Here is a 22,383-nt window from a genome sequence, read left to right on the forward strand (position 1 = left end):
GTATTGGGTTATACCCTAAATGACACAGTGGGAGTATAATGATAGGGTTGGTGTATTGAGTTATACCCTAAATGACACAATGGGTGTATAATGATAGGGTTGGTGTATTGAGTTATACCTTAAATGACACAATGGGAGTATAATGATAGGGTTGGTGTATTGGGTTATACCCTAAATGACACAATGGGAGTATAATGATAGGGTTGGTATATTGGGTTATACCCTAAATGACACAGTGGGAGTATAATGATAGGGTTGGTGTATTGAGTTATACCCTAAATGACACAGTGGGAGTATAATGATAGGGTTGGTGTATTGGGTTATACCCTAAATGACACAGTGGGAGTATAATGATAGGGTTGGTGTATTGAGTTATACCTTAAATGACACAATGGGTGTATAATGATAGGGTTGGTGTATTGAGTTATACCCTAAATGACACAATGGGAGTACAGTATAATGATCCACTTACCAATATAGTAGAATGGGTTCAACCATCTTGTACTGTGCCCTTATCAATAAATCTATAGTCCAATTTGAATTGTCACCTAAACCAAGATTTAGGACCACTTCTCTTGGTAACTCACATATACTGCCAGCATGAATGTACTTCTCTCTCATCTGACCAAGATATCTTTGAAATGAAAACAAATGAAAAATGTGTTTTCAGTGTATTTCAAGGGGTCAACACACACACACACACACACACACACACACACACACACACACACACACACACACACACACACACACACACACGTACACACACACGTACACACACAAATACAATCTGGTTTATGAAGACATACATTAGATTAAAACATACGATAGTGTTGTATTTATATTAATATTTATCTAGTATTATTGTTCTTGTTGTTTTTATATGTTTTTGACTATAGATAATGTATTTCTTACATACTTTCATGTCAAATAAAATATACTATACTATACTGTACTGTACTGTACTGTACTGTACTATACTATACTATACTGTACTGTACTGTACTATACTGTACTGTACTGTACTATACTGTACGTACTGTACTGTACGATATGATACGATACGATACGATACAATACTGAACTGTACTGTACTGTCTGTACTGTACTATACTATACTATACTACATGTATACTATCTATACTGTACTATACGATACTATACTATACTATACTATACTATACTATACTATATGAGAAATGTTGCTAAGAAGAAAACCAATCTTACGTTCACATAGCATACTGTCTCAATTAGCATTGTTTTACTGTATATTAAGTGTAATTTGCCAGCATCAACTTGGAAAACAACAAGAATTAAAAGATAATGGCTAAAAAACACAATTCTACATTCTACTTACTGTTGCATGCTATCTTCATCATCTATCTGTCTTGCTCTGTCTACATCAAGCCAGAAATACCAATTTTTTTCTCCAGTGGTACCAGATAAGAATTTTTTGAAGACTTCCAGACCTTTTTTATTCTCAAGAAGGTAAGTTTTGTGTTTATTACTAGAGAAGTAGGGATCTATATCATCTTCCATATCACTACCAAATAAGGAATCTTCCTCTTGGTCTTGACTTGTGGTACTTACTTTACTGCTAACATTTGTACTTTGTTTGCATTCATTATGACCTTGTAGTTTGTCTTGTGTATTCACTAGTTTATCAACGGTAATTTCATCTAACATTTCTATGTTAAGGTCCTGACTCTTGTAAGAACTCTCTTGTAAGATGTCTTTGTTTATTGCTTCATCAATTTCTTTTTTATCACCATCGGTTGTTATAGTAATTGCTTGTTTCACCACCATGGCAACTACAACTGATGCAAGCTCATCCAGATTTTCAACTGCGATAGATCTTGGAGACTCTCTTCCCCCTTCATCCTTATCAGCTTCAGAACCCCGGCCTTCATCTTCCTCCTCCTCCTCCTCCCCCGCCTTGTCTTCTTTGTTGCCCTCGGTTTTCTGACCACTTTCATCCTCTTGTTTGTTAGGTTCATAAAAGACTGGAGCAGTATAGGATACTTGGTTCTGTTCTTCAGTCTCTGCTACTACACACACATCATCACCTGTAGGTGCTTTCCATATTGTTGCTGGTGGTGTTTTCAGTCTGGGTGGATCATCAAACAACTGACTTGGTGGGATTTCATCTTCTTCTCTTGGTTGGGAGAAATCTGGAAGTCCATAGTCAACTAGATTTGGTCCATCATAAACATTAGGTGTCCAAATTCCACTGTCAATGGCAGTTGATGGTTTGTTTGATGCTGCACACCCATCAAGAGATACGACTGATGATCTAAGTCTTGTACTGTCTGTGGTATCGGTCTGTCTAGCTATCTTTGCCATACTAAACCATTCATCTGACGTGGTAGTTGGTGTGTTACCCATACATACAAACATGTCCTTCATAATGATTTCAGTTTCATCTATCTGGGGTGGTTCTGGAGTGACTGGTTTGTCTATGTGGAATGGTTTATAATCAGAATCAATGTGTAGACTAATTGCTTCCTCACCATCTTTAGCAATCTGGAATCAAAGACATTTCTATTAACATACAAGACTAAGAAGGAATGTATTTTGATAAACTGCCTGTCATAAAAAAAAGCTTTGTAGCACAACTGAATAGGTTTTTAAAAATGTTTCATCCACATGCTGATCCATGCTACATGTATGTATAGGTGTTCATTTGCTGAATTTTTTTGAATGTTTATTCACTTGTCTATTAATCCCTGTTGTTATGTTTGCAATATGTGTGATAATTTGGCTGTTGCTATGGGGGTGGTCTTGTTGCCAGGCATATTTGTATTCATTTTTTGAATGTTTGTTCACTTGTCTGTTTTATCTTTGTGAAATACACTATTGGTTCACTGTTGCTATGGGCATGGTCATGGTGGCTAGATTTATTTGAATACATTTTTTGAATGTTTACTCACTTGCCTACCAGATGATGTTGTTACTTTTAGCAAAATATACTGGAATTTTGTTGTTCCTAAGGGTGTGGTCATGGCTATTAGGGCCGATAATGTCAAAATGCTTAGAACAAAATCTGCAGAATATTTGACCAACTACCGGTAGTACTTTTTGAGACATAATTGTTTTGCCAAAATTTCACATTGTTACACTTAATTAGCATATTGCTGATGAGATTAATATAATCCCACACCCTCAATGGGCTGAGATGGAATATCTCAAACGAGTTGGGAAATCTTTGTGTGTGGCTTGTGTGAGACAAAAATTCCCCAATGAGTACAAGATATTCCATCTCTGCCCATTGGTGTGTGTGATTCTTTTTCTCATGTCCCTTTTTTTTCTGGTAGAAAAACAAGTTAAAACTAGGTTATTACTGATTAAAATAACAACAACATTGGACGTCTTTACTTTATGTGTATGTTTTATGTAACTCTGCAAAATCACAGCTCCCTTAATTCATATTCATAACAAGTAATATCTAGACATCATAATTGAGATTAACACTGTCTTTATTCTCAAAGACTCACAACTAATTCTAGACATCATAATTGAGATTAACACTGTCTTTATTCTCAAAGACTCACAACTAATTCTAGACATCATAATTGAGATTAACACTGTCTTTATTCTCAAAGACTCACAACTAATTCTAGACATCATAATTGAGATTAACACTATCTTCATTCTCAAAGACTCACAACTAATTCTAGACATCATAATTGAGATTAACACTGTCTTTATTCTCAAAGACTCACAACTAATTCTAGACATCATAATTGAGATTAACACTGTCTTTATTCTCAAAGACTCACAACTAATTCTAGACATCATAATTGAGATTAACACTGTCTTCATTCTCAAAGACTCACAACTAATTCTAGACATCATAATTGAGATTAACACTGTCTTTATTCTCAAAGACTCACAACTAATTCTAGACATCATAATTGAGATTAACACTGTCTTTATTCTCAAAGACTCACAACTAATTCTAGACATCATAATTGAGATTAACACTGTTTTTATTCTCAAAGACTCACAACTAATTCTAGACATTGTAATTGAGATTAACGCTGTCTTTATTCTCAAAGACTCACAACTAATTCTAGACATCATAATTGAGATTAACACTGTCTTTATTCTCAAAGACTCACAACTAATTCTAGACATCATAATTGAGATTAACACTGTCTTTATTCTCAAAGACTCACAACTAATTCTAGACATCGTAATTGAGATTAACACTGTCTTTATTCTCAAAGACTCACAACTAATTCTAGACATCGTAATTGAGATTAACACTGTCTTTATTCTCAAAGACTCACAACTAATTCTAGACATCATAATTGAGATTAACACTGTCTTTATTCTCAAAGACTCACAACTAATTCTAGACATCATAATTGAGATTAACACTGTCTTTATTCTCAAAGACTCACAACTAATTCTAGACATCATAATTGAGATTAACACTGTCTTTATTCTCAAAGACTCACAACTAATTCTAGACATCATAATTGAGATTAACACTGTCTTTATTCTCAAAGACTCACAACTAATTCTAGACATCATAATTGAGATTAACACTGTCTTTATTCTCAAAGACTCACAACTAATTCTAGACATCATAATTGAGATTAACACTGTCTTTATTCTCAAAGACTCACAACTAATTCTAGACATCATAATTGAGATTAACACTGTCTTTATTCTCAAAGACTCACAACTAATTCTAGACATCATAATTGAGATTAACACTGTCTTTATTCTCAAAGACTCACAACTAATTCTAGACATCATAATTGAGATTAACACTGTCTTTATTCTCAAAGACTCACAACTAATTCTAGACATCATAATTGAGATTAACACTGTCTTTATTCTCAAAGACTCACAACTAATTCTAGACATCATAATTGAGATTAACACTGTCTTTATTCTCATTCTCAAAGACTCACATCTGTATTACATACAGTAATAAATATTGAATTATTAGAAAAATATGATTGTTTCTGAGTTTCTTTTAATGTATATTCTGAAAATTCTATAACGTTACCGGACCTCCAGACAAATGGTTCACTTTCAGTTATATATTACATATTGCCAGTGTATGAATGTTTACAATTAATTAATAGTACTAACACACACCTAAAATATCAACTTTACATTCCATTTTATGTCATTGACTATCGATTATGATTATCACATGGGTGCTCGGAAATTGCAATAAGGCTGATTAGTTTCCTCTTATGGAAAGCACACGATATGTGAAAGAAACTGACTGTATCTATTTACACAGAAATGCATCCCACTGTATGTTTTGAGATATTGTCTCCACAGACAGACACACACAGACAGATATACACACACACACAGACAGACAGACACAGACAGATATACACACACAGAGATAGACACACACATATGCATGCATGCCATGCACACACAAACATACACACACACAAACACACACACACACACACACACACACAAACATACACACACACAAACACACACACACACACACACATACAGAGTCAAAAGCTACATGTACATTGTGTACATACACATAAGCTAAACTTTAATGTACTTGTAAGTATATATACCTCACAGAAGGTACAAATTGAAAGAATAAATAATTTAATTTCAATGACCTACATGTATTTAGTTGAAATTAAATTTAAGTTGGATTCTTACCTCTGCCTGTGAAACTAGCTTGGCCAGTCTATATTCCAGGTAAGTGTCACTTTGTAAGAAAGATGGCAACCTTTCCATCTTAATCCACTCTATGCCTTGTTCTTTATTCAGGCACTATTAAAACATACAAAGATAGTTACATGTAATCACATACCATGATGTACCATATGTAGTACTATTAAAACATACAAAGATACATATAATCACATACCATGATGTACCATACGTAGTACTATTAAAACATACAAAGATAATCACATACCATGATGTACCATATGTAGTACTATTAAAACATACAAAGATAATCACATACCATGATGTACCATATGTAGTACTATTAAAACATACAAAGATAATCACATACCATGATGTACCATATGTAGTACTATTAAAACATACAAAGATAATCACATACCATGATGTACCATATGTAGTACTATTAAAACATACAAAGATAATCACATACCATGATGTACCATATGTAGTACTATTAAAACATACAAAGATAATCACATACCATGATGTACCATATGTAGTACTATTAAAACATACAAAGATACATATAATCACATACCATGATGTACCATATGTAGTACTATTAAAACATACAAAGATAATCACATACCATGATGTACCATACGTAGCACTATTAAAACATACAAAGATAATCACATACCATGATGTACCATATGTAGTACTATTAAAACATACAAAGATAATCACATACCATGATGTACCATACGTAGTACTATTAAAACATACAAAGATAATCACATACCATGATGTACCATACGTAGCACTATTAAAACATACATGTAATCACACACCATGATGTACCATACGTAGTACTATTAAAACATACAAAGATAATCACATACCATGATGTACCATATGTAGTACTATTAAAACATACAAAGATAATCACATACCATGATGTACCATACGTAGTACTATTAAAACATACAAAGATAATCACATACCATGATGTACCATACGTAGCACTATTAAAACATACATGTAATCACACACCATGATGTACCATACGTAGTACTATTAAAACATACAAAGATACATATAATCACATACCATGATGTACCATACGTAGTAATATTAAAACATACAAAGATAATCACATACCATGATGTACCATATGTAGTACTATTAAAACATACAAATATAATCACATACCATGATGTACCATACGTAGTACTATTAAAACATACAAAGATAATCACATACCATGATGTACCATACGTAGTACTATTAAAACATACAAAGATACATGTAATCACATACCATGATGTACCATATGTAGTACTATTAAAACATACAAAGATAATCACATACCATGATGTACCATATGTAGTACTATTAAAACATACAAAGATAATCACATACCATGATGTACCATATGTAGTACTATTAAAACATACAAAGATAATCACATACCATGATGTACCATATGTAGTACTATTAAAACATACAAAGATACATATAATCACATACCATGATGTACCATATGTAGTACTATTAAAACATACAAAGATAATCACATACCATGATGTACCATATGTAGTACTATTAAAACATACAAAGATAATCACATACCATGATGTACCATATGTAGTACTATTAAAACATACAAAGATACATATAATCACATACCATGATGTACCATATGTAGTACTATTAAAACATACAAAGATAATCACATACCATGATGTACCATACGTAGTACTATTAAAACATACAAAGATAATCACATACCATGATGTACCATATGTAGTACTATTAAAACATACAAAGATAATCACATACCATGATGTACCATATGTAGTACTATTAAAACATACAAAGATAATCACATACCATGATGTACCATACGTAGTACTATTAAAACATACAAAGATACATGTAATCACATACCATGATGTACCATATGTAGTACTATTAAAACATACAAAGATAATCACATACCATGATGTACCATATGTAGTACTATTAAAACATACAAAGATACATATAATCACATACCATGATGTACCATATGTAGTACTATTAAAACATACAAAGATAATCACATACCATGATGTACCATACGTAGTAATATTAAAACATACAAAGATACATATAATCACATACCATGATGTACCATATGTAGTACTATTAAAACATACAAAGATAATCACATACCATGATGTACCATACGTAGCACTATTAAAACATACAAAGATAATCACATACCATGATGTACCATATGTAGTACTATTAAAACATACAAAGATAATCACATACCATGATGTACCATACGTAGCACTATTAAAACATACAAAGATAATCACATACCCTGATGTACCATACGTAGTACTATTAAAACATACAAAGATACATATAATCACATACCATGATGTACTATATGTAGTACTATTAAAACATACAAAGATAATCACATACCATGATGTACCATATGTAGTACTATTAAAACATACAAAGATACATATAATCACATACCATGATGTACCATATGTAGTACTATTAAAACATACAAAGATACATGTAATCACATACCATGATGTACCATATGTAGTACTATTAAAACATACAAAGATAATCACATACCATGATGTACCATATGTAGTACTATTAAAACATACAAAGATACATATAATCACATACCATGATGTACCATATGTAGTACTATTAAAACATACAAAGATAATCACATACCATGATGTACCATATGTAGTACTATTAAAACATACAAAGATAATCACATACCATGATGTACCATATGTAGTACTATTAAAACATACAAAGATAATCACATACCATGATGTACCATATGTAGTACTATTAAAACATACAAAGATAATCACATACCATGATGTACCATATGTAGTACTATTAAAACATACAAAGATAATCACATACCATGATGTACCATATGTACACTACCAGAAATGAAATTCTTGAGACAAGAAAAAAATTCTTCACACAAGAAAAAAATTCTTGAGACAAGAATCAGTAGGTTAAGAATTGCAATTCTTGAAAATTCTAACCGATAAATTCTTATATCAAGAATTTTTTTCTTATGCCAGGTTTACCCAAAAATCTTGTCCTAAGAACTTGTTTCAAGAATATTCAAGAAAAATAATTCTTGTCTCAAGAATATTCAAGAAAGAGAATTCTTGTCCCAAGAATATTCTCAAGAATAAATTCTTGTCTCAAGAATATTCAAGAAACAGCATTCTTGTCCCAATAATAATCAAGAAAGAGGATTCTTGTGCCAAGATTATTCAAGAAAGAGAATTCTTGTCCCAAGAATATTCAAGAAAAGGGAATCTTGTCCCAAGAATATTCAAGAAAGAGAATTCTTGTCCCAAGAATTTTCAAGAAAGAGAATTCTTGTCCCAAGAATATTCAAGAAAGAGAATTCTTGTCCCAAGAATATTCAAGAGAGAGAATTCTTGTCCCAAGAATTTTCAAGAAATAGTATTCTTGTCCCGAGAATTATCAAGAAAAAGAATTCTCGTCCCAAGAATATTCAAGAAAGAGAATTCTTGTCCCAAGAATATTCAAGAAAGAGAATTCTTGTCCCAAGAATTTTCAAGAAATAGAATTCTTGTCCCAAGAATTATCAAGAAAAAGAATTCTTGTCCCAAGAATATTCAAGGAAAACAATTCTTGTCCCAAGAATATTCAAGAAAGAGAATTCTTGTCCCAAGAATATTCAAGAAAGAGAATTCTTGCCCCAAGAATATTCAAGAAAGAGAATTCTTGTCCCAAGAATATTCAAGAAAGAGAATTCTTGTGCAAAGAATATTGAGGAAATAGAATTCTTGTCTCAAGAATATTCAAGACATAGAATTCTTGTCCCAAGAATATTCAAGGAAAACAATTCTTATGCCAAGAATATTCAAGAAATAGAATTCTTGTCCCAAGAATATGCAAGAAAGAGAATTCTTGTCCCAAGAATATTCAAGAAAAAGAATTCTTGCCCCAAGAATATTCAAGAAAAAGAATTCTTGCCCCAAGAATATTCAAGAAAGAGAATTCTTGTCCCAAGAATATTCAAGAAAGAGAATTCTTGTGCAAAGAATATTGAGGAAATAGAATTCTTGTCTCAAGAATATTCAAGAAATAGAATTCTTGTCCCAAGAATATTCAAGGAAGACAATTCTTGTCCCAAGAATATTCAAGAAATAGAATTCTTGTCCCAAGAATATTCAAGAAAGAGAATTCTTGTCCCAAGAATATTCAAGAAAAAGAATTCTTGTCCGAAGAATATTCAAGAAAGAGAATTCTTGTCCCAAGAATATGCAAGAAAGAGAATTCTTGTCCCAAGAATATTCAAGAAAAAGAATTCTTGCCCCAAGAATATTCAAGAAAAAGAATTCTTGCCCCAAGAATATTCAAGAAAGAGAATTCTTGTCCCAAGAATATTCAAGAAAGAGAATTCTTGTGCAAAGAATATTGAGGAAATAGAATTCTTGTCTCAAGAAAATTCAAGAAATAGAATTCTTGTCCCAAGAATATTCAAGGAAGACAATTCTTGTCCCAAGAATATTCAAGAAATAGAATTCTTGTCCCAAGAATATTCAAGAAAGAGAATTCTTGTCCCAAGAATATTCAAGAAAAAGAATTCTTGTCCGAAGAATATTCAAGAAAGAGAATTCTTGTCTCAAGAATATTCAAGAAAAAGAATTCTTGTCTCAAGAATATTCAAGAAAAAGAATTCTTGTCTCAAGAATAATCAAGAAATAGAATTCTTGTCCCAAGAATATTGAGGAAATAGAATTCTTGTCCCAAGAATATTCAAGAAAAAGAATTCTTGTCCCAAGAATATTCAAGAAAGAGAATTCTTGTCTCAAGAATATTTAGGAAAAAGAATTCTTGCCTCAAGAATATTCAAGCAACAGAATTCTTGGCCCAAGAATATTCAAGAAAGAGAATTCTTGTCCTAAGAATATTCAAGAAAAGGGAATCTTGTCTCAAGAATATTCAAGAAAGAGAATTCTTGTCTCAAGAATATGCAAGAAAAAGAATTCTTATCTGGAGAATATTCAAGGAAAAGTACTCATTATATGGAAAAAATGATTTCCATAAATACAGTCCCCTTTAATGAAAAATCTACTCCAAACAAAACTTGTAAATTTTAAAACTTTTATTTACATAAATAATGGCAATATACATGTAAGTCAATAAAACTGTCATTAAATATTTTTTGAACTCTTCTAAAAATATAACATTTCAATGTCATGTAACACTTCAACCAGTTTCATCTTCTTTAAATACTTTCACATGCCATCATACATTATCTTGTTACAGTGAAATGAAATCTGGATATTGATTACAAGATATTTAGCCTAACTTAAACGGCCTCAGTCCATTGAAATAGTCCACTGGGCTTGCCCCAAAACTTAATGGACCTTGATTTCACAAGCTCAAGGATAAAAGTATGACATTGACAGACAACCCCAGTAAATTTGCTAATAGCCTATTTTACGACAGTTAACAGCAACAGGGTACCTACCCAAGAAATGCACACTTTCTGTAATTTAGATGGCAACAGAAATCTTAAATTGCAATAGGGAGACTTCATATTCAATTGCCCCTGAATGAATTTCAATTTTTACTTAAAAGATTAAAAATCAAACAAATCATAGACATTGGAGAGAGATGGACTGGAAAGCAAGCAAAAGATCAAAGGAAATCAATTGTGTACAAATGGTAGAACTGATTTATTCCCCGTCAATTGGGTGCATTACTTTTTATCCAAAATATTCACTAAAAATAGGGATGTGCACAATTAATGTCAATGCAATCTGACCAATGACTTTGGACAAGAAGTCAAAATATCCTGATTGACCTGTGCAGAAAATAGCCATTCTCAGTGCACCAAATATCAAAGTAATCTGACTTCTGATTTCAGAAAAGAAGTGACAACGTAACTTTGAAAAAAAGGTCGATGAAGAAGTTGAAATAGAAAAGGCTGACAGACAGACAACAGAGAATCATCATAACTTTATAGCTTTACCTGGCTGTTGTTTCCAGTCCATTTCTCATCAATGCCCATGATCTAATTAACTTGAATAAAATCTTTAAAAAATTAAATGCTCTTTCTATCAGGAGGAATTTCTTTGCACAGAAAAAACTACAAGTTGGGAAAATGAGGATCAAATTAAAAAGTTAAACAACAATTGTTCCTACTCGCTGTCATCGTTCGTTAGGTACTACAATGTATCTATGGAGTTCCTTCAGCTTCTTCCTATAGTATACAATGTGTTCTTCATGTCATGTGGATTAGTAAATTTGTCCTGAAGTACCTGTTCTTCGAGGAAGAGGTCATCATCATCATCTTTCGGCTGCGCAGCAGTCGACCATAAGTTTCCTCCAGCCACAACGGTTTTGAGCCATTTCTGAAAGTTGACCATGATTCAGCATGCCATCTGCATCTCCCAGAAGATAGTGGATGTATTTTGAGAACAGGGTTCTTTGCCTTCCAGGTTTCCTCTTTCCATGTTTTGGGACATACAATGCATACACCTTGACAGGCTCCCCATCACGCATGCGCAGTACATGTCCAAGGAATTTTAGTTGACGATTCCTGGCTCTCTCGACAAGGGGCACAGTCTCCATAAGATTGTAGATAGTAACATTTGGTACTTTGTCAATCCTCTTGATGTTTAACATTATACGGTAACATGATGTGCCAAAGGAGTTGATTTTATTCTCCATATCCTTAGAGATTATCCATGACTCGCAGCCATACAACAATATGGTGACACAAGTTGTACAAGGAAGAGGTAGGCTTGGGCTACACTGTCATGGTAACCAACCTGGAAAGTGAACAAGAAAGAAATTGTCTCAAAAGTTGTCAAAGACTTCCATAGTAATCGAGTACAGTTTAATAATTATATCTATTGTTAAGTGTTGCCCATGACCTTGTCTTTGTACTAAGTGTTGAGAGCTTCTTGAGATAGTAAAACAAGACAAGTTACTGGGCTATGTAGGATGTTACTTCTGGAGATGTACATGTAGCTAGGCAAGTTTCATGGCAATGTAAAATGTACCTACATGTAGGCCAGGCCACACCCACAATGGCTGATCTGTCAGTCTAATATATGCTAATCTGCACCTTTCTAAGTACACATGCTCAAGATTGCATAAGGTTTATTTACATGGTGTTAGTTAGACTTTGAGTATATTGAGTGAAGTGTACTAAACATTGCTTACAGGATAAATTTGATGACATTGCAAGACCTTTCACTGGGAGGAGAGTCAAACTTTAAACCTCAAGCCCAGTGTAACAATGGCCATGATAACATTTATACAGATTCAAAGTTCTGAAGAATGTGAAATATTGCACTTACCAAAGAATGCCCTCCACATTGCTTCTTTAACGTCTTCGTTTTTAAACTTGTTGATAGACTCTGAACACAACAGATGCCACTCTCTAAGCTGGGTACAATCTTTTTTCTAAAACCGGCCAAGGTTAAACCATGTTTTCAAGTTTAAGATGTATGATGCAGGATCAAAAATGACAATGTTGTCAATCTTCTAACAAAGTTGCAGTTGTGAATTCAAAAATGGAGCCAAATGATGCTATCCCAGAAAGCATCAGGTCTGCCCACACACTTCCATATATGGCCATATATACAAGCTTGACCAATGGAGACACACTATTAACAAAAGGGATATATCCTTTTGTTTGTGCATGGAGTCTAACTGACAATCTCATACTTGTACCAAGAATTGTTGGGCAAGAAAACTCAAAAATGCATGGCTGAACAAGAAAAAGTAAGAATTTCATTCTTGTACCAAGAATTGTGGGGCAAGAAACCCCAAGAATTCATTTCTTGTATCAAGAATGCATGGGTTGACAAGAAAAAGTAAGAATTTCATTCTTGTACCAAGAATTCTTGCTCAAGAAAACTCAAGAATTCAATTCTTGTAACAAGAATGCAGGGGTTGACAAGAAAAAGTAAGAATCTCATTCTTGTACCAAGAATTCTTGCTCAAGAAAACTCAAGAATTCAATTCTTGTAACAAGAATGCAAGGGTTGACAAGAAAAAGTAAGAATTTCATTCTTGTTCCAAGAATTCTTGGGCAAGAAAACTCAAGAATTCAATTCTTGTAACAAGAATGCAAGGGTTGACAAGAAAAAGTAAGAATCTCATTCTTGTGCCAGGAATTCTTGGACAAGATAACTCAAGAATTCAATTCTTGTAACAACAATGCATGGGTTGACAAGAAAAAGTAAGAATTTTATTCTTGTACCAAGAATTCTTGGGCTAGAAAACTCAAGAACTCAATTCTTGTTTCAAGAATGCATGGGTTGACAAGAAAAAGTAAGAATCTCATTCTTGTACCAAGAATTCTTGCTCAAGAAAACTCAAGAATTCAATTCTTGTTTCAAGAATACATGGGTTGACAAGAAAAAGTATGAATTTCATTCTTGTACCAAGAATTCTTGGGCAAGAAAACTCAAGAATTCAATTCTTGTAACAAGAATGCATGGGTTGACAAGAAAAAAGTAAGAATCTCATTCTTGTACCAAGAATTCTTGGGCTAGAAAACTCAAGAATTCAATTCTTGTTTCAAGAATGCATGGGTTGACAAGAAAAAGTAAGAATTTCATTCTTGTACCAAGAATTCTTGGGCAAGAAAACTCAAAAATGCATGGCTGAACAAGAAAAAGTAAGAATTTCATTCTTGTACCAAGTATTGTTGGGCAAGAAACCCCAAGAATTCATGGATAAACAAGAAAGAGTAAGAATTTCATTCTTGTACCAAGAATTGTGGGGCAAGAAACCCCAAGAATTCATTTCTTGTATCAAGAATGCATGGGTTGACAAGAAAAAGTAAGCATTTCATTCTTGTACCAAGAATTCTTGCTCAAGAAAACTCAAGAATTCAATTCTTGTAACAAGAATGCAGGGGTTGACAAGAAAAAGTAAGAATCTCATTCTTGTACCAAGAATTCTTGCTCAAGAAAACTCAAGAATTCAATTCTTGTAACAAGAATGCAAGGGTTGACAAGAAAAAGTAAGAATTTCATTCTTGTACCAAGAATTCTTGGGCAAGAAAACTCAAGAATTCAATTCTTGTAACAAGAATGCAAGGGTTGACAAGAAAAAGTAAGAATTTCATTCTTGTACCAAGAATTCTTGGGCAAGAAAACTCAAGAATTCAATTCTTGTAACAAGAATGCAAGGGTTGACAAGAAAAAGTAAGAATTTCATTCTTGTACCAAGAATTCTTGGGCAAGAAAACTCAAGAATTCAATTCTTGTAACAAGAATGCAGGGGTTGACAAGAAAAAGTAAGAATCTCATTCTTGTACCAAGAATTCTTGGGTTGACAAGAAAAAGTAAGAATCTCATTCTTGTAACAAGAATGCATGGGTTGACAAGAAAAAGTAAGAATCTCATTCTTGTACCAAGAATTCTTGCTCAAGAAAACTCAAGAATTCAATTCTTGTTTCAAGAATGCATGGGTTGACAAGAAAAAGTAAGAATTTCATTCTTGTACCAAGAATTCTTGCTCAAGAAAACTCAAGAATTCAATTCTTGTAACAAGAATGCATGGGTTGACAAGAAAAAGTAAGAATCTCATTCTTGTACCAAGAATTCTTGGGCAAGAAAACTCAAGAATTCAATTCTTGTTTCAAGAATGCATGGGTTGACAAGAAAAAGTAAGAATCTCATTCTTGTACCAAGAATTCTTGGGCAAGAAAACTCAAGAATTCAATTCTTGTTTCAAGAATGCATGGGTTGACAAGAAAAAGTAAGAATCTCATTCTTGTACCAAGAATTCTTGGGCAAGAAAACTCAAGAACTCAATTCTTGTTTCAAGAATGCATGGGTTGACAAGAAAAAGTAAGAATTTTATTCTTGTGAGAAGAATTGCTGAGCAAGAAAACTCAAGAATTCAATTCTTGTATTAAGAATGCATGGGTTGACAAGCATAAGTAAGAATTTTATTCTTGTACCAAGATTGTTGTGCAAGAAAACTCAAGAATTCAAATCTCATATGAAGAATATGTATGGTACATTTCTTGGAGATTCTTATAATGAGAATTGCCTTTCTTGATGTTAAGATTCAATAAGAAAAAATGTCTGACAAATTCTTGTGGCAAGAAAACATTCTTGTGTCAAGAATATATTCCATACATTTTGTCATTTTGCATACTTAAACTTTCTTATTTATTCTTGAACATGCTTGTATGTTCTTAATTTTCTTGTGTCAAGAATTATTTTCTTGAGACAAGAAAGTAAGAATTTTATTTCTGGTAGTGTAGTACTATTAAAACATACAAAGATAATCACATACCATGATGTACCATATGTAGTACTATTAAAACATACAAAGATAATCACATACCATGATGTACCATATGTAGTACTATTAAAACATACAAAGATAATCACATACCATGATGTACCATACGTAGTACTATTAAAACATACAAAGATACATATAATCACATACCATGATGTACTATATGTAGTACTATTAAAACATACAAAGATAATCACATACCATGATGTACCATATGTATAAGTACTATTAAAACATACAAAGATAATCACATACCATGATGTACCATACGTAGCACTATTAAAACATACAAAGATAATCACATACCATGATGTACCATATGTAGTACTATTAAAACATACAAAGATAATCACATACCATGCATGATGTACCATACGTAGCACTATTAAAACATACAAAGATAATCACATACCATGATGTACCATATGTAGTACTATTAAAACATACAAAGATACATGTAATCACATACCATGATGTACCATATGTAGTACTATTAAAACATACAAGATACATGTAATCACATACCATGATGTACCATACGTAGTACTATTAAAACATACAAGATACATGTAATCACATACCATGATGTACCATATGTAGTACTATTAAAACATACAAAGATAATCACATACCATGATGTACCATATGTAGTACTATTAAAACATACAAAGATAATCACATACCATGATGTACCATACGTAGTACTATTAAAACATACAAAGATAATCACATACCATGATGTACCATACGTAGTACTATTAAAACATACAAAGATAATCACATACCATGATGTACCATACGTAGTAATATTAAAACATACAAAGATAATCACATACCATGATGTACCATACGTAGTAATATTAAAACATACAAAGATAATCACATACCATGATGTACCATACGTAGTACTATTAAAACATACAAAGATAATCACGTCAGGGACTAATACAGTTTCCATCAAGAATCGTCACATACCATGTACCATACGTACAATGTAAGTATTACAAAATGTATCTTATAAAGCATTACATACAGGATCATTTTAAGACTTTTGATACTAACAGTACATTTGTAGCTCTACCAAAATAACCATTTTAAACACCTAGATTTTCAAAATTGCAAAAATGTATCTTGAAACTCAAAATGTGATTTTGAATATGCAAAATAAACGGTGAACAGTAGCTATGACAACAGTAATAGGTGAACAGTAGCTATGACAACAGTAATATCATTGACACCGATGTGAAACTAAAACGTATGTGAAGGATAGATGTGTCATTGGATAACGGTGAAACACCAGTACTTAGTCACCATGTCAGATGGGGTTATATTATTACATCACACATACTGCATATGGCACTCACATGTACATGTATCATTGGGAGTCTATTATCGCATCACACTGGCACTTACATATCATGGGATTCTATTATCATATCACACTGGCACTCACATATCATGGGATTCTATTATCACATCACACTGGCACTCACATATCATGGGGTTCTATTATCACATCACACTGGCACTCACATATGGGATTCTATTATCATATCACACTGGCACTCACATATCATGGGGTTCTATTATCACATCACACTGGCACTCACATATCATGGGATTCTATTATCATATCACACTGGCACTCACATATCATGGGGTTCTATTATCACATCACACTGGCACTCACATATCATGGGATTCTATTATCACATCACACTGGCACTCACATATGGGATTCTATTATCACATCACACTGGCACTCACATATGGGATTCTATTATCACATCACACTGGCACTCACATATCATGGGATTTTATTATCACATCACACTGGCACTAACATATCATGGGATTCTATTATCACATCACACTGGCACTCACATATCATGGGATTCTATTATCACATCACACTGGCACTCACATATCATGGGGTTCTATTATCACATCACACTGGCACTCACATATGGGATTCTATTATCACATCACACTGGCACTCACATATCATGGGATTTTATTATCACATCACACTGGCACTAACATATCATGGGATTCTATTATCACATCACACTGGCACTCACATATCATGGGATTCTATTATCATATCACACTGGCACTCACATATCATGGGGTTCTATTATCACATCACACTGGCACTCACATATCATGGGATTCTATTATCACATCACACTGGCACTCACATATCATGGGGTTCTATTATCACATCACACTGGCACTCACATATCATGGGATTCTATTATCACATCACACTGGCACTCACATATCATGGGATTCTATTATCACATCACACTGGCACTCACATATCATGGGATTCTATTATCATATCACACTGGCACTAACACTACATGGGATTCTATTATCACATCACACTGGCACTAACACTACATGGGATTCTATTATCACATCACACTGGCACTAACACTACATGGGGTTCTATTATCACATCACACTGGCACTCACATATCATGGGATTCTATTATCATATCACACTGGCACTCACATATCATGGGGTTCTATTATCATATCACACTGGCACTCACATATCATGGGGTTCTATTATCATATCACACTGGCACTCACATATCATGGGATTCTATTATCACATCACACTGGCACTAACACTACATGGGGTTCTATTATCACATCACACTGGCACTCACATATCATGGGATTCTATTATCATATCACACTGGCACTCACATATCATGGGGTTCTATTATCATATCACACTGGCACTCACATATCATGGGGTTCTATTATCATATCACACTGGCACTCACATATCATGGGATTCTATTATCATATCACACTGGCACTCACATATCATGGGGTTCTATTATCACATCACACTGGCACTAACATATCATGGGATTCTATTATCATATCACACTGGCACTCACATATCATGGGATTCTATTATCACATCACACTGGCACTAACACTACATGGGGTTCTATTATCACATCACACTGGCACTCACATATCATGGGATTCTATTATCATATCACACTGGCACTAACACTACATGGGATTCTATTATCACATCACACTGGCACTAACACTACATGGGATTCTATTATCACATCACACTGGCACTAACACTACATGGGGTTCTATTATCACATCACACTGGCACTCACATATCATGGGATTCTATTATCATATCACACTGGCACTCACATATCATGGGGTTCTATTATCATATCACACTGGCACTCACATATCATGGGGTTCTATTATCATATCACACTGGCACTCACATATCATGGGATTCTATTATCATATCACACTGGCACTAACACTACATGGGGTTCTATTATCACATGACACTGGCACTAACACTACATGGGGTTCTATGATCACATGACACTGGCACTAACACTACATGGAGATTTAGTATGAATGATATCCTGGGTTTACCTGTACTGTAAAGCTTGTCTTAATTTCACTTGTTTCTTGGACTGGTTTCTCAAATGCATGGATATCAAAGACTGGCATCTTTTTAGCTGATGCAATTGTAGATGCAGCTTTGTAGATAGGACTTGGTTTCTTTTGTTGTTGGAGCAATGTACGTATTTTAGATGTGATTTCCTTCTTGGCTTCACTCACTACCTCAAAACCACCTCTTTCTTTATTAAAAGCCAGAGGTTCTGGGAATGTCTGTAAGAGGGTAAAAGTTTTTATATTATCTTTATAACATTTACATTTGTTTGTTTTCCATTTGAAAGGCAGAGTAGAATAATTAAACCAAATTTACAATAAAGGAAAGAGTGACAAGACTGTTTTCAATGAAAGAAACAAAAATTCAACCATTTACAAATGTACCGGTCTGTTCATTTATTAGGGTAATTTCTGATTTTGTACAACACTATAGCACATGCACATGTATTCTTTTCATAAATTAGTCATGAACTTTCGCTTTTTAGTCTCAATGAATTTTAAAATACAGATGTCTTCATAGAAGAAAGCAAATGAAATTATGAATAGTAATAAAATTACTAAAGACAAGCCAGAGAAGACAGAGCACCCCCCCCCCACACACACACTGCTTTGTTGTACATGTGTATGGTAAAGTCATTGTGTAATTTTGATATCATTTGTTGTTTCTTACTCTGCTCACTAACATACCGGTAGTTTTTTACTTTACTCACTAACATAGATTTTTACTTTACTCACTAACATAGTTTTTTACTTTACTCACTAACATAGTTTTTTACTTTACTCACTAACATAGTTTTTTACTTTACTCACTAACATAGTTTTTTACTTTACTCACTAACATAGTTTTTTACTTTACTCATTAACATAGTTTTTTACTTTACTCACTAACATAGTTTTTTACTTTACTCACTAACATAGTTTTTTACTTTACTCATTAACATAGTTTTTTACTTTACTCATTAACATAGTTTTTTACTTTACTCACTAATATAGTTTTTTACTTTACTCACTAATATAGTTTTTTACTTTACTCATTAACATAGTTTTTTACTTTACTCACTAACATAGTTTCTTACTTTACTCATTAACATAGTTTCTTACTCTGCTCACTAACATACCGGTAGTTTTTTACTTTACTCACTAACATAGATTTTTACTTTACTCACTAACATAGTTTCTTACTTTACTCACTAACATAGTTTCTTACTTTACTCACTAACATAGATTTTTACTTTACTCACTAACATAGTTTTTTACTTTACTCACTAACATAGTTTTTTACTTTACTCACTAACATAGATTTTTACTTTACTCATTAACATAGTTTCTTACTTTACTCACTAACATAGTTTCTTACTTTACTCACTAACATAGATTTTTACTTTACTCACTAACATAGTTTCTTACTTTACTCACTAACATAGTTTCTTACTTTACTCACTAACATAGTTTTTTACTTTACTCACTAACATAGTTTCTTACTTTACTCACTAACATAGATTTTTACTTTACTCACTAACATAGTTTCTTACTTTACTCATTAACATAGTTTCTTACTTTACTCACTAACATAGTTTCTTACTTTACTCACTAACATAGATTTTTACTTTACTCACTAACATAGTTTCTTACTTTACTCACTAACATAGATTTTTACTTTACTCATTAACATAGTTTCTTACTTTACTCACTAACATAGTTTTTTACTTTACTCACTAACATAGTTTTTTACTTTACTCACTAACAGATTTTTACTTTACTCACTAACATAGTTTCTTACTTTACTCATTAACATAGTTTTTTACTTTACTCACTAACATAGTTTCTTACTTTACTCACTAACATAGTTTCTTACTTTACTCACTAACATAGATTTTTACTTTACTCACTAACATAGTTTTTTACTTTTAATACTCACTAACATAGTTTCTTACTTTACTCACTAACATAGTTTCTTACTCTACTCATTAACATAGTTTCTTACTCTACTCATTAACATAGTTTCTTACTCTGCTCACTAACATACCGGTAGTTTTTTACTTTACTCACTAACATAGTTTTTTACTTTACTCACTAACATAGTTTCTTACTTTACTCACTAACATAGTTTCTTACTTTACTCACTAACATAGTTTCTTACTCTGCTCACTTGTATAAAGTTTCTCAATTCATGCCTGTTTGTCTTACGCTATCCACTACTGATAAGACTTCAGCAGTAAGGAGTTGGTCATCACTTGCTGCCGAAATCAAACATTTCTCAAGATAAACACTGGCAGAGGTGTGCTAATCCCTCACATGTTAATCACTGTACTTGTATAAGGGGTATAAGTTTACCTGTATCAATCTTATCTACATTGTATACTTACAGGAAGAGATAAGAAGAAGTTGAAGTACTCCACAAACAGGTCATCAGTGGCTAAAAAATCCTCCTGCAAAATAAAAATGTACAAGTCATATAAATTAATAAATAATGCAGTTGTACTTTAGAAGGCCAATATCTGTGTTATCAAGAAACAAACTTGTTGATACATTGTATCATTTCTTGTACATGCACTCACATTAGAAATACGGAACAGTTACAATATGTTAACAACAAAGATAGAAGTTACATTACATTGTAACTGGGAATACCACTGATGCCAGGAAATAGACACATTTTCATAAATTATTGGTTCTGGAGAGTCAATTTATGATTTTATCATTCAGTGTTCACCTACAATTATTTAATTGTTATTTTAGAGGAACATCAAGTTGATCCTGTGCGTTGACTGGGTATCTTTACTATGGACTATTGCATCATGGGAGTCAGCAAAAATAATGTATTCAGCAGTTGTAGTCAGACCAACTGTCATGTAGTCAGACTCACTGTCATGTAGTCAGACTCACTGTCATGCAGTCAGATTCATTGTCATG

General features: G+C 32.9%; 1 protein-coding gene across 1 annotated transcript in view; it reads right to left on the minus strand.

The window, feature by feature from the left end:
- LOC144445553 (regulator of G-protein signaling 22-like) overlaps positions 1–22,383 on the minus strand; it is a 78,178-nt gene that overhangs the window by 48,739 nt on the left and 7,056 nt on the right. Inside the window, exons 3-7 of the mRNA XM_078135153.1 lie at positions 21,837–21,899; positions 19,450–19,689; positions 5,665–5,778; positions 1,358–2,523; positions 473–634 (exon numbers count right to left, since the gene is read on the minus strand). Coding sequence (XP_077991279.1) covers positions 473–634; positions 1,358–2,523; positions 5,665–5,778; positions 19,450–19,689; positions 21,837–21,899 — 1,745 coding nt within the window. The remainder of the gene's footprint in view (positions 1–472; positions 635–1,357; positions 2,524–5,664; positions 5,779–19,449; positions 19,690–21,836; positions 21,900–22,383) is intronic.

This window comes from Glandiceps talaboti, chromosome 14, assembly GCF_964340395.1.
Source record: "Glandiceps talaboti chromosome 14, keGlaTala1.1, whole genome shotgun sequence".
In the NCBI taxonomy this organism is placed as follows: Eukaryota; Metazoa; Hemichordata; class Enteropneusta; family Spengelidae; genus Glandiceps; species Glandiceps talaboti.